The sequence below is a fragment of the Catharus ustulatus genome, chromosome 26 (assembly GCF_009819885.2).
Source record: "Catharus ustulatus isolate bCatUst1 chromosome 26, bCatUst1.pri.v2, whole genome shotgun sequence".
NCBI lineage: Eukaryota > Metazoa > Chordata > Aves > Passeriformes > Turdidae > Catharus > Catharus ustulatus.
Window position 1 is genome coordinate 7336829 of NC_046246.1, and position 20657 is coordinate 7357485.

At 64.0% G+C, this 20657-nt stretch overlaps 2 protein-coding genes across 2 annotated transcripts; both read left to right on the top strand.

The window, feature by feature from the left end:
- Positions 1-1899: 1899 nt before the first annotated feature.
- TMEM222 (transmembrane protein 222) lies at positions 1900-8490 on the top strand. Its single transcript, XM_033080931.2, has 6 exons — positions 1900-2022; positions 3491-3575; positions 4247-4278; positions 4964-5060; positions 5341-5471; positions 6381-8490. Exons 1-6 carry the CDS (start codon positions 1907-1909, stop codon positions 6466-6468), a joined length of 549 nt encoding a protein of 182 aa, XP_032936822.1. The 5' UTR covers positions 1900-1906; the 3' UTR covers positions 6469-8490.
- Positions 8491-12352: 3862 nt separating this feature from the next.
- On the top strand, positions 12353-20369 carry SYTL1 (synaptotagmin like 1). The gene is made up of 16 exons (XM_033080788.1): positions 12353-12470; positions 13042-13154; positions 14010-14283; positions 15028-15173; positions 15393-15501; positions 16449-16488; positions 16700-16799; positions 16957-17096; positions 17410-17529; positions 18029-18195; positions 18276-18378; positions 18471-18632; positions 18700-18778; positions 18855-18954; positions 19030-19235; positions 20050-20369. Exons 3-16 carry the CDS (start codon positions 14057-14059, stop codon positions 20187-20189), a joined length of 1839 nt encoding a protein of 612 aa, XP_032936679.1. The 5' UTR covers positions 12353-12470; positions 13042-13154; positions 14010-14056; the 3' UTR covers positions 20190-20369.
- Positions 20370-20657: the final 288 nt, after the last annotated feature.

Consider the following 20657-nt stretch of genomic DNA (forward strand, 5'->3'; position numbering starts at 1 on the left):
CTGCACAGCAAACCAGTGCTCTATTGATTTGGGGTTTAATTATTTTTTTTTTAATGCAGCCTGGGGAAAGCTGTGTTCTTCCCGAGCTCCAGCAGCTGGGTTTGCCTTCCTGCACTCGGTTTAGAGGGAGGGAAGTGTCTGAGCTGCCCCTCGCCCAGGCGGGAGGTGGCACTGCGGGGACGCGTCCTGCCGAGGCTGTCACTGCTGTCCCTGCTGTGTGGCTTTGCCAAGGAGCTGCTCCCTGGTGATATCCTGCTTAGCAGCCTCCCAGCCATGAGCAGGAAGAGCAAATCCATTGCCTAATCCGACAAACGTGCCAGGACCACATTAGCTGATGTGAACATTGGCCCTCATTCGTGGCTTTTTCACAATCTCTGATATTTATGTTGGCCTGGAGCAAATCAATGCCAGGGGTTTTTTTCTTCGTCGAACAAAAAGTGTTCACTGAAACACAACCTTTGTGTGCATCTTCCATCCCAGGTGCCAAAATGGAATCATAGAGAGTTAAGGGCTGGAAGGAGCATCTCATTCCAGCCCTGCCACGGGCAGGCACAGCTTCCCTCGGTTGCCCCAGCCCTGCCCAGCCTGGCCTGGGACACTGCCAGGGACCCAGGGGTGGCCACAGCTGCTCTGGGCACCCTGTGCCAGGGCCTCACACCCTCACAGGGAAGGATTTCTTCTTCCTATCCAATCTAAATCCCCCTCCTTCAGTTTGTACCCATCACTCTCTGTCCTAAAATAGGAAAGCAGAAACCAAAGCCCCAGGCATGGCTTCGCTCTCGAGAGTTTGATTTCCTGAACTTTCTCTCTTTTGGAGACTATTTTGTGGATTCCTTTTCCATCAGACAGCCGAGTGCTCAAGGTGAGTTGCTGTGGCTTGCAGGGGGAGAGGCCACCTTGACAGGAAACTTCAGTTTTCTTTAGTTTTTAGTTTTCTGCTGTCCCAGTGGCCCCTCTGAGGTGGGCAGAGCTCACCCAGCTCCTGAGATTCCCCTGCCGGCCCCAGGGCTCTAAAGCTCGGTGTGTAAGGGCTGCTCTGTCCTGGAAAACAGAACAGCCAGGGCTACACTCAGCCTGACAAGGGGGACACAGAGCAGGGAGAAGCCTTTGAAGGAGAGGAATGTCGGTAAGAGAGGGAGCTGTAAGCTCATGGTGAGTGTTGGGAACAGGGTTTGTCAGTCCCCAACTCCAGACCTGGGCTCTGTGTCACCGCTGTGCCACGCTCAGGAAGGAGCCAAGGCTGTTTATTCTGATTCCCAGCCCTGGCACAGCAGCTGGCACAGCTCTCCCTTGAGGGGAAACAGGGCTGTGTGAGGGGGAAGCGAGCGGCGTCCAGGACAGCGGGCAGGACACAGAGCTGGAACGGGGGCACTGCAGCTCTGCTCCCCGGGCAGAACATCCCACCTGGGCTGGGCTGGGGCAGCCTGGCCTCCCTGTGCCTCCCAGTGTGTCCTGCTGGGTGCAAACCTGCAATAAACACATTTCACAGCTTCCTCGTGTCGTTTGAATTTATCTCCCTAATAAAGCGATTGTTGTTTTTCTACCCCCGTGTTCTCCCTCCGAGCGCCGCTGCTGCTCTGGCAGTTCCTGCCCTGTCCCGGGGACTCTGTGGGTGATGATTTCTGCTCTCCGGGGGGCTCCTGCCCTGGGGACAGCCCCGGGCTGCGGCCCCGCGGGGCTGAGGGCACCGGGAGGGGCCGGCCCGGACCGGGGGGACCGGACTGCGGGGCCCCGGCCTGGGTTTGGGGTCTGGGGACCTGTCCCGTTCCCGGTCAGTTCCCGTTCCTATCCCGCTCCCAGCCCTGTCCCGTTCCCGGTCAGTTCCCGTTCCCGGCCCTGTTCCGTCCCCGGTAACCGGAAGCGCGCGGGCCCGCCGGAAGTGACGTGCTGCGGGCGCGCCCCGGGCATGGCGGCGGCGGAGCCCGGGATGAAGCAGTTCAATGGCGGCGGTGGCGCCGCGCCGGACGCGGAGCGCGGCCGCTTCCCGCACTGCGTGGTGTGGACCCCGATCCCCGTCCTGACGTGAGCGAGGCGCCGGGGCGAGCCGGGCACGGGCGGAGCGGCGGGGCCGGGCCCGGGACGGGACCCCCGCGCTCCCCCGGGGCCTCCCCTCCCCTGTCCCGGGCCCCTCGCCCCTCTGGGTCCCCTCTCGCCCCTCTGGCTCCCCCCTCGCCTCTGTCGGGACCTTCTCCCGGTTCTCCCCTCGCCCCTCCCGAGTTCCCGGTGCCCGTCCCGGTGCCCGTCTCGTTCTCGCAGCCTTGGCGAGTGTGGGGAAGGCTCTGCGGGCCGGGCCGGTCCCTGCCGGCATCCCGGGAACGTGGGAAGCGTGTTTTGGAGCCGTGGTTGGGCCTGGGACCGGCCCGTGCCCCGGGGCAGTCTCGGTGCGCTGCTTTTCGTGTCTCGGGAGCGGAGCTGCCGCGCCAGGCTCGCCAGGGAGAGCTCGGGAGTTGCGCTCTGGCCGTGGGAGCGTGCAAAGCTGCGGCTGTGGGGGTTGCCCGGGCACAGCCAGGCTTGTTTTTCCACCTTCCTCTTCCCCCGGGTTCCCGTCAGGTGATGTTTGCTGAGCCGGCTCGCAGTCAGGTACAAGATGTGGTGTGGGCTGTGCCGGGATCGGGAGCGGCCGCAGCTCTCCTCGCCCGGGACAGGCTGCACTGCCCCTCTGCCGCCTCTTTTATCTCTTTTCTTTTTTGATTGCTTAAAATTTTCATCTCAGCCTTTTCCTGGAGGATTTTTCCAGAGCTTTGTAACATTCCTAACCCCAGCTGGGAGCTGCCAGAGCCACTCAGTCCCTCAGGGAGAGAGAAATCAGGGAGATCAGCAGACCTGAGGGTGCTGGGGATGTGGGAGAACTGGAATGTGAGCTGGAGTGTTCAGTGCTACGTGACAGGGCTGGAAGGAGGCTGCACGTGGGTCTGAGAGTGCAGATACAGATGTGTGGATATAGATCTGATGATGGAACAGGGTTGGGATATAGGTCTGCTGCTCCCTGGGGCTGTAAATATCCGCCAGGGAGAAGGACTGTGAAACAACGGGATCGTTTAGGGGAGGGAATGCTCTTCCCAAAGCCAGGAGCTCTGTTTTCTGTCTGGAGAGCTCAGATCTGGGTTGCAGTGGGAAGCTGCAGCGTGATGGAAGGTGGGCAGGGTGACCTGGTTTTTGGTTGCTGGAGTGGAAAGTCCGGTTTTATCTGGGGGCAGCTCCTGCAGGATCTGATCTTTGTGCTTGGCTGCACAAAGGGGTTTGTCTGGGCTGGGGCTCGCCCTTCCCTTCCCAGGGTGTGTGCAGGGCACTTTGAGGTGCCAGGGATGTGTGCAGGGCACTTTGCAGTGCCCTGTTCTCCTGCCCCTCCTGTTCCCACCCTCCTGCGTTCGGCTGGGGCTGTCCCAGCTGTTCTCCTGCTTCCCGCCTCCTTCCCAGCCCTGGCCTGGCTCTGCCCTCCCAGCCCTGTGTCCCTGTGCTGGGCAGGGCCCATCCCCTCTGTCCCTTGCAGGTGGCTGTTCCCCATCATCGGGCACATGGGCATCTGCACCTCGGCCGGCGTCATCCGCGACTTCGCGGGGCCCTACTTCGTGTCTGTGAGTACTGCTGCAGCTCCTGCAACTCCTGCAATTCCTGCTGCACCTCCTGCTGCACCTCCTGATGCAACTGCTGCTTCCCCTGCTGCAGTGCCTGCTGCAACTCCTGCGACTGCTGCCGCAACTCCTGCAATTTCTACTGCAGCTGCGGCTCCTGCTGCAACTCCTGCGATTCCTGCTGCAGCTCCTGTTGCAACTCCTGCTGCAGCTCCTGCTTCCCCTGCTGCACCCGGGGCAGCAGCACAGCTCCTGCTTCCTCTGCTGCTCCCCTGCCCTGAGGACTTCTGATCCAGCCCTGCCTTCTCCAGCTCCGTTAACACCTTTAGCTGGTTTTGAGCACCTGGACACTGGGTTTGGGGGTGTGATAAATAATGGCTGGTTTGGTGAGGACTAGGGGAAAAAGAATCATGTATTCTAGGCTCTAAATCAGGAGTTTGGGACTTAAATTCTCTTAATTCTGGGTATCAGAAGTGCCTAGGCTTTGTAGGTAAGGGGTGTCACTGTGTGGAGTGTAAATATGGTCAGAGCAGAGTGTGGAAACCATGGCAATCCAAGGCAGGCACAGCAGGATTGGTGTCTGGGGCAGTGGGATCACCCAGCCAGCCAGCACCATCCATGCCCTGAGCATTGGCTTCATCCTCCTGAGACAGTTTTCCTGTTTTCTTTTGTAGGAAGACAACATGGCATTTGGGAAACCTGTGAAGTAAGTGCTGTGTGTTTGTGTTAAATTACCCTGCAGTTCTTGGGGACAGACCTGCTGTGACATTGCTCTTCCTGGTGCTCAGCTGCCCTGCCTCACCTTGGTGGCTGCTGTCTCTGCTCTTCAGGAAACCATGTTAAATTAAATCTTTTTAGCAGCATGACAGCGACGTGGTGGTGTTAATAACCAGAGCTGTGTGGGGCCTTTGTTAGAGGAAAGGGAAAGAAAAGGCTAAACCATTCTAGGATGATGTTAAAACCATTCTAGGATGATGTTAAATGCTCTGAGCAAACACTGCCTGGCTGTGCTGGTGACCTGGTGGCACTCACATCCCTTGGGGAGGAGAAGGGCCTGGGTTTGTGTCTCAGGACAGGTTTGTGTTCAGAAGGGCCAGGAGGTTCCTTTGGGATGTGGGAGCAGTCCAGGGCTGTGCCCTGAGCTCTGATTTCTCTCTCTGGGGTGCTGAGGGTGCTGAGCAGCCTTTCTGCTGCCTCTGCTTGTCCCTGAGAGCTGGGCTCTGCGTTTCAGAGGCGCTGTGTTTATCCAGGCCCTTCAATCACCTGCAGGGCAGGGAGTTGGCCTCAGTGACCCTCGTGGGTCCCTTGCAGCTCAGGAGACTGATTCCATGATCCTCCTAGGAGGAGCAAGCACTGGAACAGTGCAAAGGAAACTGTTGTCACCCTTGCAGGTACTGGAAACTGGATCCCAGCAAGGTCTTTGCCACGGGTGCCAACGCGTGGGACACGGCCGTGCACGACGCGTCCGAGGAGTACAAGCACCGCATGGTACAGCCCTGCCCTGGAGGGAGGGAGGGAGGGAGGGACCCCCAGAGCCTCCAGGGAGCTCCCAGAGATTCCCTGGATACCCTAGCCCTGCTGGAAGTGTTCAAGGCCAGGTTGGAGCAGGGAGCTTTAAAGTCCATCCAACCCAGAGCATTCCATGACCCCACATCTCTGCAGGGCTTTGAGGGAATCCCTCCCCAGTGTTTGGGAGTGAGACCTGTGGCTCTCCACCAGGGCTGGGAAACCTCAGGGATGGGGTTCCTAATCCCTGTTTGTGTTCCAGCACAACCTTTGCTGTGACAACTGCCATTCCCACGTGGCTCTGGCCTTAAACTTGATGAGGTACGATAACAGCACCTCGTGGAACATGGTGAAACTGTGCTTCTTCACACTGCTCTATGGGAAATACGTCAGGTGAGCTGAGGGACAGCCTGCATTCAGCAGCTGAAGGGGCTCCTCCCTTCTCCTGAGCCCTCTGCAGATCACCTGGCCCATGGGGAAGGGGCAGACATCTCCCCAGGCTGTGGGTGGGTGGTGCTGTCACTGCCTGTGCTCAGCAGGAGCAGCAGGAGTGCTTGCTGGGTTGCACTAGATGCTGCTCCCAAAATACTGTTTGGCTGCTAATTTGGAGTGCCTGGAATTTGGGAAATGCTGGCTAAAGCAAATCTCATTCTGTGTTGTCTTCTGGCTGGGTTAGGTCGGAACATAAGGTCACAGGATGGCTTCTCTCCAAGGATTACTGGTTTCCCTCCCCTCTCCTGAATCTTGTTTACATAAAAACTGGTCTGATTTCCAGCTGCTGTGGAGCTTCCAACTGGAGTGGGGAGGGAACCCCCGAGCCTTCCTCAAGGAAAGGGTTTTGAATCTCCATTTCAGCTCCTTGTGCCTGAGGAGGAGATTCTGTGAGGGCTGCCCTGTGTGAAGCTCCACTTCTGTGGAGTCTTCCCTGTTCTGGAGGAGCTTCTTTAGCTGCTTTTGGGCAAGGATGGCTCCAGCTGGCTTGGTTAAATCCACCAGAGTCGCAATAACAAGCCCTGTGGTAATGGGGTTTCACTTTTTGTGGCCTCCTGTCACCATTCCTGTCTGTGCAGGTATGAAATGGGCTTGTCTTTGACTTAATTGAAGCTGGAAGGAGACTCCAGCCCTGTTGTTTGTGATAGATTTATGATGGAGTCTGAGTTTTTAACACTGAATTTCCAGGATGGGTGCGTGGCACTGCAACAGGTCACACATCTGTCTGCCTCTGATTTCTCCAGTTTTTCTCCCATCCTTTAGTCTCTGCTGGTTCCTCACATTTAAACCTTCCCCCTTTCCCTCCTGCAGCATAGGGGGGTTTGTGAAGACCTGGCTGCCCTTTGTGCTGTTGCTGGGGGTGATTGTGACCGTGGTTCTCACCCTGCACCTGCGGTGATGGCAGCCCTGCCCCCGGGCACACAGAGGAAGGAACTGGGACTGATCCAGGCCTGGGGCTCTGGGAGCCTGTCCCAGGGAAGGTGGCAGCCCCACTCCATCGTGCCAGCTCGTCTTTGTCTCCTGGAGCTGGCTTCTTCTCCTCCTGCTCTGTTCTGTCGGTGGTGTCTCCCAGTGCCGGGGTTCTGGAACCTTCTGCTCTCCCTTCCTGCAGCTGGGGAGGTGGGGGTGGGATCAGGACACGAGGGGTGGGCACCTTTGCTTTCAGTGCCAAGAAAAGCCTCGAGGCAGGCTCAGCCTCCCGCAGTGGCACGAGCAGATGCACCTTGGGAGGGTCTCTCTGCTTCCCCCTCCTCACCAGACGCTTCCTCCAGTTCCAGCTGGGAGTTGCTGTTTTCCCTGTGGCACATCTCCCCGTAGCACACACTCCAGAGGGAAGGGTGGGGTTCTCCTGGGAGGGGGGGGTGCCCCAGCACTCAGCCATGGCCCCCCAGCAGTGGCAGGAGGCTGGTGAGCTGGGACAGCCTGAGGGACGCTCTGTGGCAGGGCCAGCTCCCCTGGTGCTGCTGGTGAGCCTGGGAAGGAGCAAAGCCGAAGGGCTGCCTTGGGATGGGCTCATGGCACCGTGCCCCCCTTGAGGAGCCTGCTGCAGCTTTGGGAGGCAGCCCTTTGTCTCTTTTAGCTTGTGCCAGAGAAAATAGCACTCCCCTGCTTCTCCTCGGGCTCTCAGTGTCTGAATCTGGCGCTGCAGCCCTCACAAGGCTCTGGTTCCCCTTTGATCCCCGTGCAGCTGGAGCACAGAGGCCGAGCCTGGGGCTGGGAAGCCTCAGTGGGAGCAGCACCTGAGCCTGGAGCTGAGAGGAGGAGGGGAAGGGGCTGGAGTTGCCAGTCTGGCTGGGCTTGGCAAGCTGGGGCGGTGGCTTTCTCCTGGCTGGTGACTGAGGAATGGTTTAGGGAGCTCTGGAGAGCACAGCTGGGCACAGGGATCGGTGTGAGAGCACAGCTCGGGCAGGGTGGGCTGTGGGAGGGGGTTTGGGTGTGAGCTGGAGCCCCTTCTAGAGCTGGGTCTGCTCTGCAGGTGCTGATTTTGGGGGGCTCTGAGCCAGGGGGTTTAAAGCCAAGCCTGGACTGAGGGGTCACGTTCAGGGCCCTGCTGCCTGCAGAGGTGGGAGAAGAGCCTTTCCACCCACACCTGAAAAGCCAGCTCATGACCCCAGAACCTGGAGGATTCCAAGGAATCCATTTTGAGGAGTGCCTGTGCAGCAGGAAAAGCTTTCCTGGGGTCCCAGCCGTGTCTGCAGCTTCCTCTGGAGCCCACTCGCTGTCAGCCCTTGGCTTTCAGACCCCTCCCCGTGTGCCTCTCCCACCTCCCGACCCTCCAGCCGTGTGGGAGGGTTGGACCCTCCTCCTGAGCTCATTTCTGTGCTTTCCCCCCTTCCTCAGTCACTTTTAAATCATCCCTCCTGCTCGTTGCTGTCCCTGTCACCCCGCTGTGCCTTCCCCATCCCTGGAGCTGGAGCTGCAGGGGCTGCTCTGAGCAGCTCCTTGGGGAGTGTGTGGGATGGGGCTGCTGGGCACGAAATCCCAGTCACAGAGAGCCTGGGTGAAGGGATGGAGTGCTCTGAGCTCTGCTCTCTGCCCAGCGGGTGGGAGAGGGCAGTGAACACTTCCCTGTGTTGAGTTCCTTGGGGTGCCCGGCCCGGGGCTGGACCCACCCTCAGCAATAACCTCGAGCCCCTCCCGTCCGTGTTTTATCCGTGAGCTCTGCAAGAATTGCCAAAGCTGAGACTCGGGGGTGTCAGGGGGCCCCCAGATTTCCAAATCCCCACTGTGAAATTCTCTCTCGTTTGCTCCTGATGCTTTTTACCAGAGCGGAGTTTGGAATGGCGAGGGCGAGCCCCCGTCCCTCATCCTTTGTTCCCTTCATCTCTGCGGGGCGCTGGATTTCTTTGTAAATATTTAAACTCTGCTTCTGTGGTTTCATAATCCCGACGGCAGGGAAATAAACTGATTTCTGTGGATATCTCCAAGTGCTGCATCTCTTCTCTCCTCCCAGCCCTCAGCCAAGAGCGGGGTTGGGATCAGGGTCTGCCCTGGCTCCTCTCCTGCCCAGAGGAGCCGGATCCTGGAGCTCCCACACCTTTGGCTTTATGAGCTCGCCCTTTTCCCTGCTCCAGGGAAAACTCAGCCCTGCTGCTGGGGAGGAGGTTGGGGGGCAGGAGGATTCATCCCTGCACTGCAGGAAGAGCTTGTGGGATTTACTGCGGGGTCTGGATGCCTGGGCAGGGCCAGCCGAGTGGAGATGCTTTTTTCCAGGGCTGATTCCCTTCAGTGCGAGCAGCTTCCCTTTTGTCTCTCCCGTGTCCTTTTTTTCTGGCAGGCACTGCTTTCCCAGCTCCTTCCCCTTCGCAGCCCCGAGTCCCCGCTGTCCCCAGGGGAGGGGACGCCTGTCCTGGCCCTGGGGCTGCCCGAAGCAAAGAGCCAGCCTGGTTTTCCCCTCTCTCTCCCAGCAGGATCTGCCTGAGCTGGGAGCAGGAAAGCTGTGCCTGCTGACTGCAGATGCAGCCACTGATTTTCTGTTCCATCTGATATCCAGAGGCTGAGCTGTGGGGGGGAGTACATCAGCCTTAAAATTAGGTTGTGTCCGAGGCCAGGGGATTTCATGGTGCAGCCATTTTATGGAAAACCACCTGGATCCTCCTGCAGGAGGGCAAGCGGCTCCCGGGGTTTATCCCGCACACATCTGTCGCTGCAAGGGGAGCTGAGGATGCCAAAGCCCTCGGGGCCGCCTCCCGAGCCTGGCAGGATTTTCCAAACCCTCTCCTGCTGCCGGGAGCTGCAGGGGCTCGGGGTGGGATGTGCGGGAGCCGAGCCGCGGTTCAGCTCAGGGAATTTGGGTCCGAGGTGCCCAGGTGGCCCCGCTCGGACACCCCGAGCCCCAGCCCAGGGTGAGGCTGCCGTGCGAGCCCCGCTCCCCTCGTTTTCCTGTGCCGGCTCTCAGCCCAGCCCCGGGAGCCAGGAATGCTGCAGGATGGAATGTCAGGATCCATCCCAGCTGCCACATGGCCGAACGCTCATCCCGCGGTGACCCCGCTGCTTCCCCGCAGCCCCGAGCGTGACCGACCCTGCGTGTCACCGGGGCTGGGGCAGGGCTGGGGGTCCCCGAGCCCCCTCCCCGTGGGGATGTCACTGCCCTGCAGCCGGGAATGTCCCCCCCTGCAGCCGGGAATGTCCCCCCCTGCAGCCGCCTTTGAAGTGGGGTCACTTTTCTGCAGCTGCCGGAGGGGAGGGGTCCCGGGGGTCCCAGGGTCAGAGGGCTCCCCCAGGAGCACTGGGAGCTCTGGAAGCTGCCGGGGGCTCTGGGGCCTCCCAGGCTCTGGATCCTCCTCGTCCTGTCCCGCTGTTTCCCAGGCAGGGGAGGGGAAGGGGTGCAGGACCCAGCGCTGGCCTCCCAGCCAGGCCTTGGATGTGATTCCAGCCAGAGCCACAGCTGGAAACGCCTCGAGGTCCCTGCCCTGCTGCAGGGATTTGCAATAAACAAAAATTCACAGAGGGTGCAGGCAAAGGGCCCCAACCCGAGGGAGTTGGGGACTGTCACCAGAGCTGGGGTCTGTCCCCATGGAATGTGGCACAGGATGGATATTCCTGAGTGTCCAGGCTCTGTCCCATGGAATGTGGCACAGGATGGATATTCCTCAGTGTCCAGGCTCTGTTCCCATGGAATGTGGCACAGGATGGATATTCCTGAGTGTCCAGGCTCTGTCCCCATGGAATGTGGCACAGGATGGATATTCCTGGGTGTCCAGGCTCTGTCCCCCTGGAATGCGGCACAGGATGGATATTCCTGGGTGTCCAGGCTCTGTCCCCATGGAATGTGGCACAGGACGGATATTCCTGAGTGTCCAGGCTCTGTCCCCATGGAATGTGGCACAGGATGGATATTCCTGAGTGTCCAGGCTCTGTCCCCATGGAATGTGGCACAGGATGGATATTCCTGAGTGTCCAGGCTCTGTCCCCCTGGAATGTGGCACAGGATGGATATTCCTGGGTGTCCAGGCCCTGTCCCCATGGGATGTGGCACAGGATGGATATTCCTGGGTGTCCAGGCTCTGTCCCCATGGAATGTGGCACAGGATGGATATTCCTGGGTGTCCAGGCTCTGTCCCCATGGAATGTGGCACAGGATGGGTATTCCTGGGTGCCACATCAGAGGCTCTGGGAGGGCAGAGGGCACGGGGAGCTGAGATCCCAGGAGAGGAGCAGGGCCAGGTGGCCCCTCCGTCCCCCTGGGGGGACAGAGCACGGTCAGAGCCGGGGTGCTGTGCTGCAAGGGCTTCCCCACCTCCCCAAAATCCACTGCTGGCTCTCCACCCATGCTCCAGCTCAGGCTCCTGCCTCAGTTTCCCCCAGGAGAACCAGACTTGCCTGCACCTCCCGGACCCGAGGAGCGAGTTGTGGAGGGGGAGGAGGGCTGGGAGCAGGCTGGGACTTGCTCCTGGCCAGCACTGGCCCAGGGCTGCCCACGCAGCACCAAAATGAGACAGAACCTGCTCCAAAATGAGACAGAACCTGCTCCAAAATGAGACAGAACCTGCCTGGGGCACCGGGGGCTGCTCCTCCGAGCTGCTCCAGGAGCTGGCTGAAGGAAAACCATCCCCGAGGGCTGGCCTGGCACCTGGCTCAGGTGTGCTGGTGGCCAGGGTGCTCCTGGGTGTCACCAGCTGCCACTGGGCCAGTGCAGCCTCTGTCCCCAGCCCCCGAGGCACAGCTGTGGCTGAGCCCCAGCAAACTCTGGGTCACCAGGGACTGCAGGACGTGTCCCAATTCTCCTCACACCCTTCTCTGTTCCTCACTCTGGTGTGGCAGGAACAAAGGGTCCAGGAAGCCCAGACAGGGCTTGGTGCCCCCCGGGGTGAGCCCGGGCTGAGCCCCCAGCCCACGAGGAGCCCTGGGGGGGTCTCAGTGTCCTCACACCATCGTTCCCCTGCAGTTCCAGGCTCCATTCCCAGCTCACCCAGAGCAGGGACCCCCTTCCCCCAGCAGAGCTGAGCCCTGAGCACCCTGCAAGGGGAGAGTGGCCCACGGACAGACACACCAAGCCACCGCTGAACTCTCATTTCCTGAGAAACCAGGCTAAAAATAAATCCCCTTTTCTTGCGGTCCTGTGCTCGGCAGCTGCTGCCATCTCACACCAAAGGCGGGGGGAGCCTGACCCCCACCCAGCCCCGTGTCCTGCCCGGGTTTGTCCCTGCCTGGCGCTGCTGGCCCGATCCTGCGTGGGGCTGAGCCCCAGGGCGGTGCTGGGCGCCCAGGACCCCCGGCCATGCAGGCTGTTCCCAGCGGGATGGGGGCTGGGAGGGGACGGGGGAGCCACGGCTTGAGGAGGGGGCTGGGAATGATTGTGGGATGGGAATGATTGTGGGATGGGGGCCATGGAGCCCAGGACACCCTGGGGATGGGGGTCATGGAGCCCAGGACACCCTGGGGATGGGGGTCCTGCACAGCCCCAGGGCCCTGGTGTTGCTCACGCTGGGTTTTTGGGGTGGGGGGCTGCAGGGGGCAGACAGACTGATCCCCCATGCCCAGCACGGACCAGTCCCCCCAGTTCTCCCAGTGCAGCCCAGTCGCTCTCCCAGGAAGCCCAGCGGCGCATCCTGCCCCCAGTCCCGTGTGGCACCAGGCTGGGACATCTTCCTCCCGTCCCTTTTTCCTCGGCTTCGAGTCTCCACAGCTCGGGGTCCCCCCGTCCCGGGGCGCATCCCCACTGCGCCACCCCTTCCCAGGCGCCTGACGCCTCCCAGTTCAGCCCAGTTCAGCCCAGTTCAGTCCCGTCCGGCGGGTGCTGCTGGCTCCAGTCCCTGCTTTCGTGCCGCCGGGCGCGGAGGCGCTCGCAGGGCTGCGGTTGAGTCACCCCGGGCGCAGCACCCGGCCGGGGTGGGACCGGGGGCACCGCGAGGGTCCCGTGCGGTGCTGGGGGGGCCGGAGACCCCCTCACCTGGGCAGGTAAGGGGGGCGTGGGGCCGAGCCCGCTGAGGGGGGGCTGCACCGGGGCCCTGGGGGGGTTCCCGGCTCCTCTCGCCCCTCCTGGGGGGCTGCACAGCCCGCACCGCCCCCGCCCTGCTCCCCAGGACAGCCGTGGGCTGGGGGCGCTCACCCATCCCAGGGTGAGCTCTGCTGTCCCCACACTGTGACAGGGGCATGTCTCTGTCCCCCCGTGATGGGGGCGGCGGGGGGGTCCCGGCTGTGGGGCAGGCTGGGCTGTGCAGGGATCGGCGGGGTCCTGGGGGCTCTGGGGGCGTGGGTGCATTTTGGGGAGGGGGTGTGGGGGTGTTTCACGCCGTCCGGATCCCCCCTCACCTTCTGCAGTGAAAAGAGGGGGACGAGCAACCCCCAGCTGTGGCTTGCTGGGGAGGTTTAACTGGTTTGACTGGTCCCCCGTGCAGGGTGGGGGGCCGGGTGCCCAGCACCCCCCTGCGCACCCGCGGGGCTCTGGTGCTTCACAGCTCGGTTTTGGGGTCCCGCAGCGAGCTGGGACCGCAGCAGCGCCTGGCTCAGACTTAGGTGACATTTTTAGGTGGTGGCTCTGTTCCGGGGTGGGGGGACCCCCCCGTGTGCCGGCAGTAAACAGGATACGAGCGGCTGCGGCGGCGAGACAGCGGCAGCATCACCCCAGCCCGGGGAGAGCCGGTTCGTGTCCCCCGAGCCCCCTCCCAGCCCGGGGAGAGCCGGTTCGTGTCCCCCGAGCCCCCTCCCAGGCCAATGTGGGGACAGGGGGCTGGGGGGTGTCCCAGGTTCCTGTCCCGAGGGGTTGTTGGGGTTTCCCTGCGGTGTTGGGGTCCCTGGTGCTGGTTTGTTTTGTCGGGGTTGGCACCCACTGGGCTGGGACAGGGGCACCTGTGGGGCAGGGATGGGACCCCCCGAGGGGCTGGGGACAGGATGGGACAGGGCCACCCGTGGGGAGGCCTCAGGGCCACCTTTGGGGCTGGGGACAGGGCCACTGGTGGAGGTGGGACACGCCAGCCGTGCCGGGGCTGGGCTCTGGGGTGCCCGGGGGGTGCCCGGGGGGGTCCAGGCTGGTTCTGCCCCACGGCTGCTGCAATTTCCTGCCCTCGGTGGCACCAGGCAGCGCTTTCCCAACCCCGGGGACAGGAAGGGCCGTGAGGCAACGCCGGGCATGGGGCAAGACCCCTCTGGGAGACGTGACGAGCTGAGCTCGGTCTCAGCGCGGTTCGGTCTCAGCGCGGTTCGGTCTCAGCCCATCGTGGGGGCAGCCAAGCCCCTTCTGCCACCTGTCCTGCAGCCGGTGAAGCCCTGGGAAAGCGGGCAGGGGCAGAGCCAGCCCTGAGCAAACACGCTGGGCAAACACGGGCCGCGGGCAGGGTGCCGGGCAGGGCTGGGCTGGCACGGAGCCGGCAGCGGGAGGAGCCGCGCGGTGTCCCCGAGCCCCCCGGGCTGTGCCCTGCCCTGGCACCCCCGGCACCGCTTCCCGCTCCTCGGGGGTGTTTGGGGGCGCGCTGAGCTCCCCCCTTGTCGTTCCAGCAGGATGGCCGGGGGGCACCCAGCGCAGCGGCCCCGAGGAGCCTCCCCCGATGTTGGCATCGCTGGTGCACGCCCGGCGCGCTGAGCCCCCCGTGCCGCCGTGCCCCGCCGGGCCAGCCCCGCCCGCTGTCCCCGCGCTGTCCCCGCTGCCCGGCATGGCCCTGGAGCCCGGGGCGCTGCTGGACCTGAGCTTCCTGACCGAGCAGGAGCGCAGCTGCATCGCCGAGGTGCTGCGCCGCGACTGGCAGCTCCGGCGGAGAGAGCAGGGGCGCATCAGGTGGGCCGGGGGTCCCTTGGGGACAGCAGGGACCCCCAGGAGCAGCCACCACCCCTGGGGACACAGCCAGGTCCCCTTTTCACCTGGTGGTGGGGCCACTCACTGGGCTCAGCCAGGGGCAAGCCCCTGGTTTGTCACAGCAGCACCGAGGGTCCCCCAGCCCCTGGGAGGGGGTGGCTGTGTCCCCCCATGCCCTGGCAGGGGGTGGCTGTGTCCCCCCATGCCCTGGCAGGGGGTGGCTGTGTCCCCCATGCCATGGGAGGGGGTGGCTGTGTCCCCCAGCCCCTGGGAGGGGGTGGCTGTGTCCCCATGCCCCGGGAGGGGGTGGCTGTGTCCCGCTGGCCCTGGGAGGGGGTGGCTGTGTCCCTCAGGCCCTGGGAGGGGCTGGCTGTGTCCCCCCATGCCCTGGGAGGGGGTGGCTGTGTCCCCATGCCCTAGGAGGGGGTGGCTGTGTCCCCCATGCCCTGGGAGGGGGTGGCTGTGTCCCCCAGGCCCTGGGAGGGGGTGGCTGTGTCCCCCAGGCCCTGGCAGGGCCGTGGCTGTGTTCCCATGCCCTGGGAGGGGGTGGCTGTGTCCCCAGGCCCTGGGAGGGGGTGGCGGTGTCCCCCATGCCCTGGCAGGGGGTGGCTGTGTCCCTCAGGCCATGCTGGGGCAGTTCCGTGGTCTGGGAAGGCTCTGGGGCAGTGGCACAGGGCCGGTGGCAGTGCCAGGACGGCGGTCCCAGTGTCCCCTCCCGCTCACCAGCAAACTCCGCAAGTCGGTGTCGGACCCGGCGCTGCTGCGGAGCCTCACCGGGGACTGGTTCTGCGACGCGCGGGCCCAGCGGCACCAGCAGCCCCTGGGCTCCGACCTGGTCCGAGCCTCCATCCGCCGCAGGAGGCGGCCCCGGGGTACGCGGGACCGGGAGCGGGGACCGGGGATCGGCGGGGCCGGGGATCGGTGGGGCCGGGGATCGGTGGGGCCGGGGATCGGTGGGGACGGGGATCGGTGGGGATGGGGATCGGCGGGGCCGGGGATCGGTGGGGATGGGGGTCGGTGGGGCCGGGATCGGTGGGGCCGGGGATCGGCGGGGACGGGGCTGGGCCCGCTGAGCTCCCCGATGTCCCCAGGAACGGGGGAGCTGGAACATGACCCCGGTCTGGGCGAGCTGGAGGCCATCGATGAGCCCCTGGCAGAGGAGAGGGAGGATGAGGATGGTGCCTTGGAGACGGACGAGAGGTGAGGAAGGGAGGAAGGAAGGGTGTCACCCCACGGGTGCCCGGGGTGGTGACATCTCCCTGGTACCACCGGGGGTGGCACAAGGGGGCTGGAGGGGGAGCAGAACCCCTGGGGAAGGGGAAGGTGCAGTCAGGGCTGGTGCCTGCCCGTCACTCCAGGGTCTGGATTTCCACCATGTGCCCACCAGTGTCTGTGCATCACCCCAGTATCTGTCTGTGCATCACCCCAGTGTCCGTCTGTCCACTATCCCAGTGTCTGTCTGTCCACTATCCCAGTGTCTGTCTGTGCATTACCCCAGTGTCTGTCTGTCCACCATCCCAGTGTCTGTCTGTCCACAATCCCAGTGTCTGTCTGTCCACTATCCCTGTGTCTGTCTGTCCACTATCCCTGTGTCTGTCTGTCCACAATCCCAGTGTCTGTCTGTGCGTTACCCCAGTGTCTGTCTGTCCACCATCCCAGTGTCTGTCTGTCCACCATCCCAGTGTCTGTCTGTACATTACCCCAGTGTCTGTCTGTCCATCACCCCAGTGTCTGTCTGTCCACCATCCCAGTGTCTGTCTGTTCACCATCCCAGTGTCTGTCTGTCCACCATCCCAGTGTCTGTCTGTGCATTACCCCAGTGTCTGTCTGTGCATTACCCCAGTGTCTGTCTGTGCGTTACCCCAGTGTCTGTCTGTCCACCATCCCAGTGTCTGTCTGTACATTACCCCAGTGTCTGTCTGTACATTACCCCAGTGTCTGTCTGTCCAGTATCCCAGTGTCTGTCTGTCCACCATCCCAGTGTCTGTCTGTGCATAATCCCAGTGTCTGTCTGTCCACCATCCCAGTGTCTGTCTGTCCACCATCCCAGTGTCTGTCTGTCCACTATCCCAGTGTCTGTCTGTGCATTACCCCAGTGTCTGTCTGTCCACCATCCAGACCAAACTAACGGTGGTCTCTCCCCACAGTTCCCCCACGGAGGAGGTGCAGGAGCCCCCTGAGCCCCAGGTGGGTGCCCGGTGTGGGGGTGAGCAGTGCCTGACCCCCTGAGCAGCCCCAGTGCCGCCCCAAGGCTGTGCTGTGCCTGGAGTGACCCTGAGCGCTGGGGAGAGAGGGGCAATGTCCCACAGGATGTCCCGTGGGGTGTCCCCAGGAGCACGGGGGGCTGGGCTGGGGGAGGAGGGGGCGCTGGGGTCCCGTTCTCACCCTTCCCTCACAGCCCAGCCCCCCCGCCGCGGCCCTGGAGGGGACCCCGATGTCACAGCCACCCCTGCAGGGTGACATCGCGGCGAGGGAGCGGCACAGCCCGGCCCAGACAGGTACCCGGCAGGGGGGGGTGCTCTGGGGGTTCGGGGGCTGGAGACCCCAGCCCTGCTCACCAGCCACCTCCTGCCCCCCATGGTGACCAAAAAAGGGACCACCCCTCCTGCCCAGCGCTGCTGGGATGGGACCCCCACGCCCCCCTTGTCCCTGCAGGTGACACAGGAGAGGGGAACGGCCTCGGATCATCCAGCAGGGAGGAGGATGAGAAGGATGAGGAGGATGAGAAGGATGAGAAGGATGAGGAGGATGAGGAGGAGCCGGACTCAGCACAGAACAGCCACAGCACTGGGCAGGTGGGAGGGGACTGGGGGTGCTCTGGGGGGTTGGGGGGCTGTATGGATTTGGGGGTTGGGGAGGCTGTGTGGATTTGGGGGTTGGGGGAGGCTGTATGGATTTGGGGGTTGGGGGGCTGTATGGATTTGGGGGCTCTGTATGGGACTAGGGGAGCTGGAGAGGGATGTAGGGAGTTTTGGAGGTGTGTGTGGGGTTTTGGGGGTCTGGGGGGGGCTGAACAAAGCCAACCCAGCACCATCTGCTGGGAGCTGGGTGTCCTCAGTGGGTCTGGGGGCCCAAGGGGGAGGTGCTGACCCCTCTTTGCATTTCCAGAGACCAGAGACCCCCCAGACCGATGAAACTCCCCCAGACCCGCTGTCCCCACAGAATGGCCACACCGCCCCGAGCCTGCTGAGCACCAGCTCCTCCGTGTCCAGCCTCAGCTCCTCCACAGTACGGGACTGGGACTGGGAATGGGGCTGGGACTGGAACTGGGACTGGAACTGGGAATGGGACTGGAACTGGGACTGGGACTGGGACTGGGACTGGGATTGGGAATGGGACTGGGGCTGGGATTGGGACTGGGACTGGGACTGGGACTGGGGCTGGGATTGGGATTGGGACTGGGACTGGGACTGGGAATGGGACTGGGACTGGGACTGGGACTGGGGCTGGGATTGGGATTGGGACTGGGAATGGGACTGGGAATGGGACTGGGACTGGGGCTGGGACTGGGACTGGGACTGGGACTGGGATTTGGCCTGGGAATGGGACTGGAAATGGGGCTGGGACTGGGACTGGGACTGGGGCCGGATCTGGGGCTGGGTCTGGGGCTGGGATTGGGACTGGGACTGGGATTGGGGCTGGGACTGGGGCTGGGGCCAGATCTGGGACTGGGGCTGGGTCAGGGTGGTGAGGAGCACCCGCAGCCCCCCTGACCGTGTCCCCCCAGCTGAGCGGGAGCCTGATGAGCCTGTACAGCGAGGGGGAGCTGGGCAGCGTGCCCGTGCGGGGCTGCGTGCAGTTCTCCCTGCGCTACCACCCGGCCCAGCAGGAGCTGCAGGTGCACGTCCTGCGCTGCCGCGAGCTGGCCGAGGCCAAGAAGCAGCGCTCGGACCCGTGAGTGTCCCGGCCCCGAGGCGCTGCCCAGGCCGTGCCCTCGCTGCCCCCACTGCCCCCAGCTCGGTTTTTGGCCCCAGGTACATCAAGACGTACCTGCTGCCCGACAAGTCCAACCGCAGCAAGCGCAAGACCGCGGTGAGGAAGAGGAGCTTGGATCCCGTGTTCAACGAGACCCTCAAGGTTCCTGACCCTGCTTTGGGGTGGATTGGGAGGGGGGTTCGGATTGGGTGGGTGGGGGTGGATGGTCTCACCGTGTGTCCCCTCCCCACCAGTACAAGCTGGACAAGAGGGACCTGCAGGGCCGGACCCTGAACCTCTCCGTGTGGCACCACGACAGCCTGGGCAGGAACCTGTTCCTGGGGGAGGTGGAGGTGGCCCTGGGCACCTGGGACTGGGCCAACACGCGCCCTGAGTGGTTCAGTCTGCAGCCACGGGTGAGCTCCTCGCCCCCCAGCCCCCCGTGGGTGCCGTGCCCCCCCTGTAACCCCCCTGTCCCCCCAGACTCCCATCCCCTCGGACGGCCTCGCCAGCCGGGGCAGCCTCAACCTGGCACTGAAATTCATCCCCGCGGGCTCGGAAGGTGAGAGGGGCCCGTGGGCAGCGGGGGGGAGGCACGGCATGGCAGGGTGGGTGTCCCTGACCCCTGTGACCCGCAGGAGCGGGGATGCCACCCACGGGCGAGCTGCACATCTGGGTGAAGGACGCTCAGAGCCTCGTCCCGCTGCAGAGCGGCACCGTGGACGCCTCCGTGCAGTGGTAAGGGGGGGTGGGTCACACCCTGGGCCCCCCGAGGGGCTCTGGGCCGTGCCCCGCTCACCCCCTGCCCCCCAGCTACGTGCTGCCCGACGACAGCAAGGCCAGCCGGCAGAAGACGCGGGTGGTGAAGCGGAGCCTGAACCCCCTCTTCAACCACACCATGGTGTACGACGGCTTCCAGGCCAAGGACCTGGGCGAGGCGTGCGCAGAGTTCACCCTCTGGCACCACGAAGCCTTCTCCAAGCGCCAGCTGGGCGGCATCCGGCTCAGCCTGGGCACCGGTGAGGGCCAGGGGACCCCAGCCCTGGGGAGTGAGGAGGGACCCCAGCCTCTCATGGGGTGAGGAGGGACCCCAGCCCCTTAGGGATGAGGAGGGACCCCAGCCCCGGGGGGGCGAACAGGGACCCCAGCCCCTTAGGGATGAGGAGGGACCCCAGCCCCTGGGGAGTGAGGAGGGACCCCAGCCCCTCATGGGGTGAGGAGAGACCCCAGCCCTGGGGGAGTGAGGAGGGACCCCAGCCCTGGGGGGGTGAGGAGGGACCCAAGCCCCTCATGGGGTGAGGAGGGACCCCAACCCCTGGGGGGTGAGGAGGGACCCCAGCCCCTGGGGGGGTGAGCAGGGACCCCAGCCCCTGGGGGGGGTGAGGAGGGACCCCAGCCCCTCATGGGGTGAGGAGGGACCCCAGCCCCTGAGGGGTGAGCAAGGACCCCAGCCCCGGGGGAGTGAGGAGGGACCCCAGCCCCTGGGGGGGTGAGGAGGGACCCCAGCCCTGGGGGGTGAGGAGGGACCCCAGCCCCTGGGGGGTGAGGAGGGACCCCAGCCCCTGGGGGGGTGAGCAGGGACCCCAGCCCCTGGGGGGTGAGCAAGGACCCCAGCCCCGGGGGAGTGAGGAGGGACCCCAGCCCCTGGAGGGGTGAGGAGGGACCCCAGCTCCTGGAGGGTGAGGAGGGACCCCAGCCCCTGGGGGGTGAGGAGGGACCCCAGCCCCTGGAGGGTGAGGAGGGACCCCAGCCCCTCATGGGGTGAGGAGGGCCCCCAGCCCCTCAGGCTGTCCCCGCTGTCACAGCCCGGGTGACAGGGCGCTGTCTTTGCAGGGAGCAGCTATGGGCTGCCCGTGGGCTGGATGGACTCCACGGCGGAGGAGCAGGGGGTGTGGAGGCAGCTGCTGCAGCAGCCCGGGCACTGGGTGGAGGCTCTGCTGCCCCTGCGGACCAACCTGGTGCCCCGGGCATAGCCCCGAGCCCCCCGGGAGAGGCTGGGGCCGGCGGGACTGTGGCACCTGAGGGGTGCAGACCTGGGGCGCCGCGCTGGGGTCTGTGCCCTCCCCTTTCGGCAGCAATGAAGTGGCACCAGAGGGCACATCTGGCAGCTTTTTATTGCTGGGGGCACATCTGGGGGCTGTTTATTGCTCTGGCCACCATACCCTGACTTCTCCCCCCGCTGTGGGGCTGCTGTGTCCCACTGTTCCCAGTGTGGGGCCGTGTCCCCATCACCGTCCTGCCAGCCCCAGGGGCCTTGTCACAGCTCTGGGTGGGGTGGGGGGGTCACTGCCCTGCCAGGATCCCCCTGTTCTCACCGGGATACCCCACACTGGGTACCCCACTTCCCCATCCCACTGGGACACCCCCACTGGGTCCTTTTCCCTGGCCACTGGGAGCACTGGGAGCACTGGGAGCACTGGGGCCACCCAAGACACGCTGTG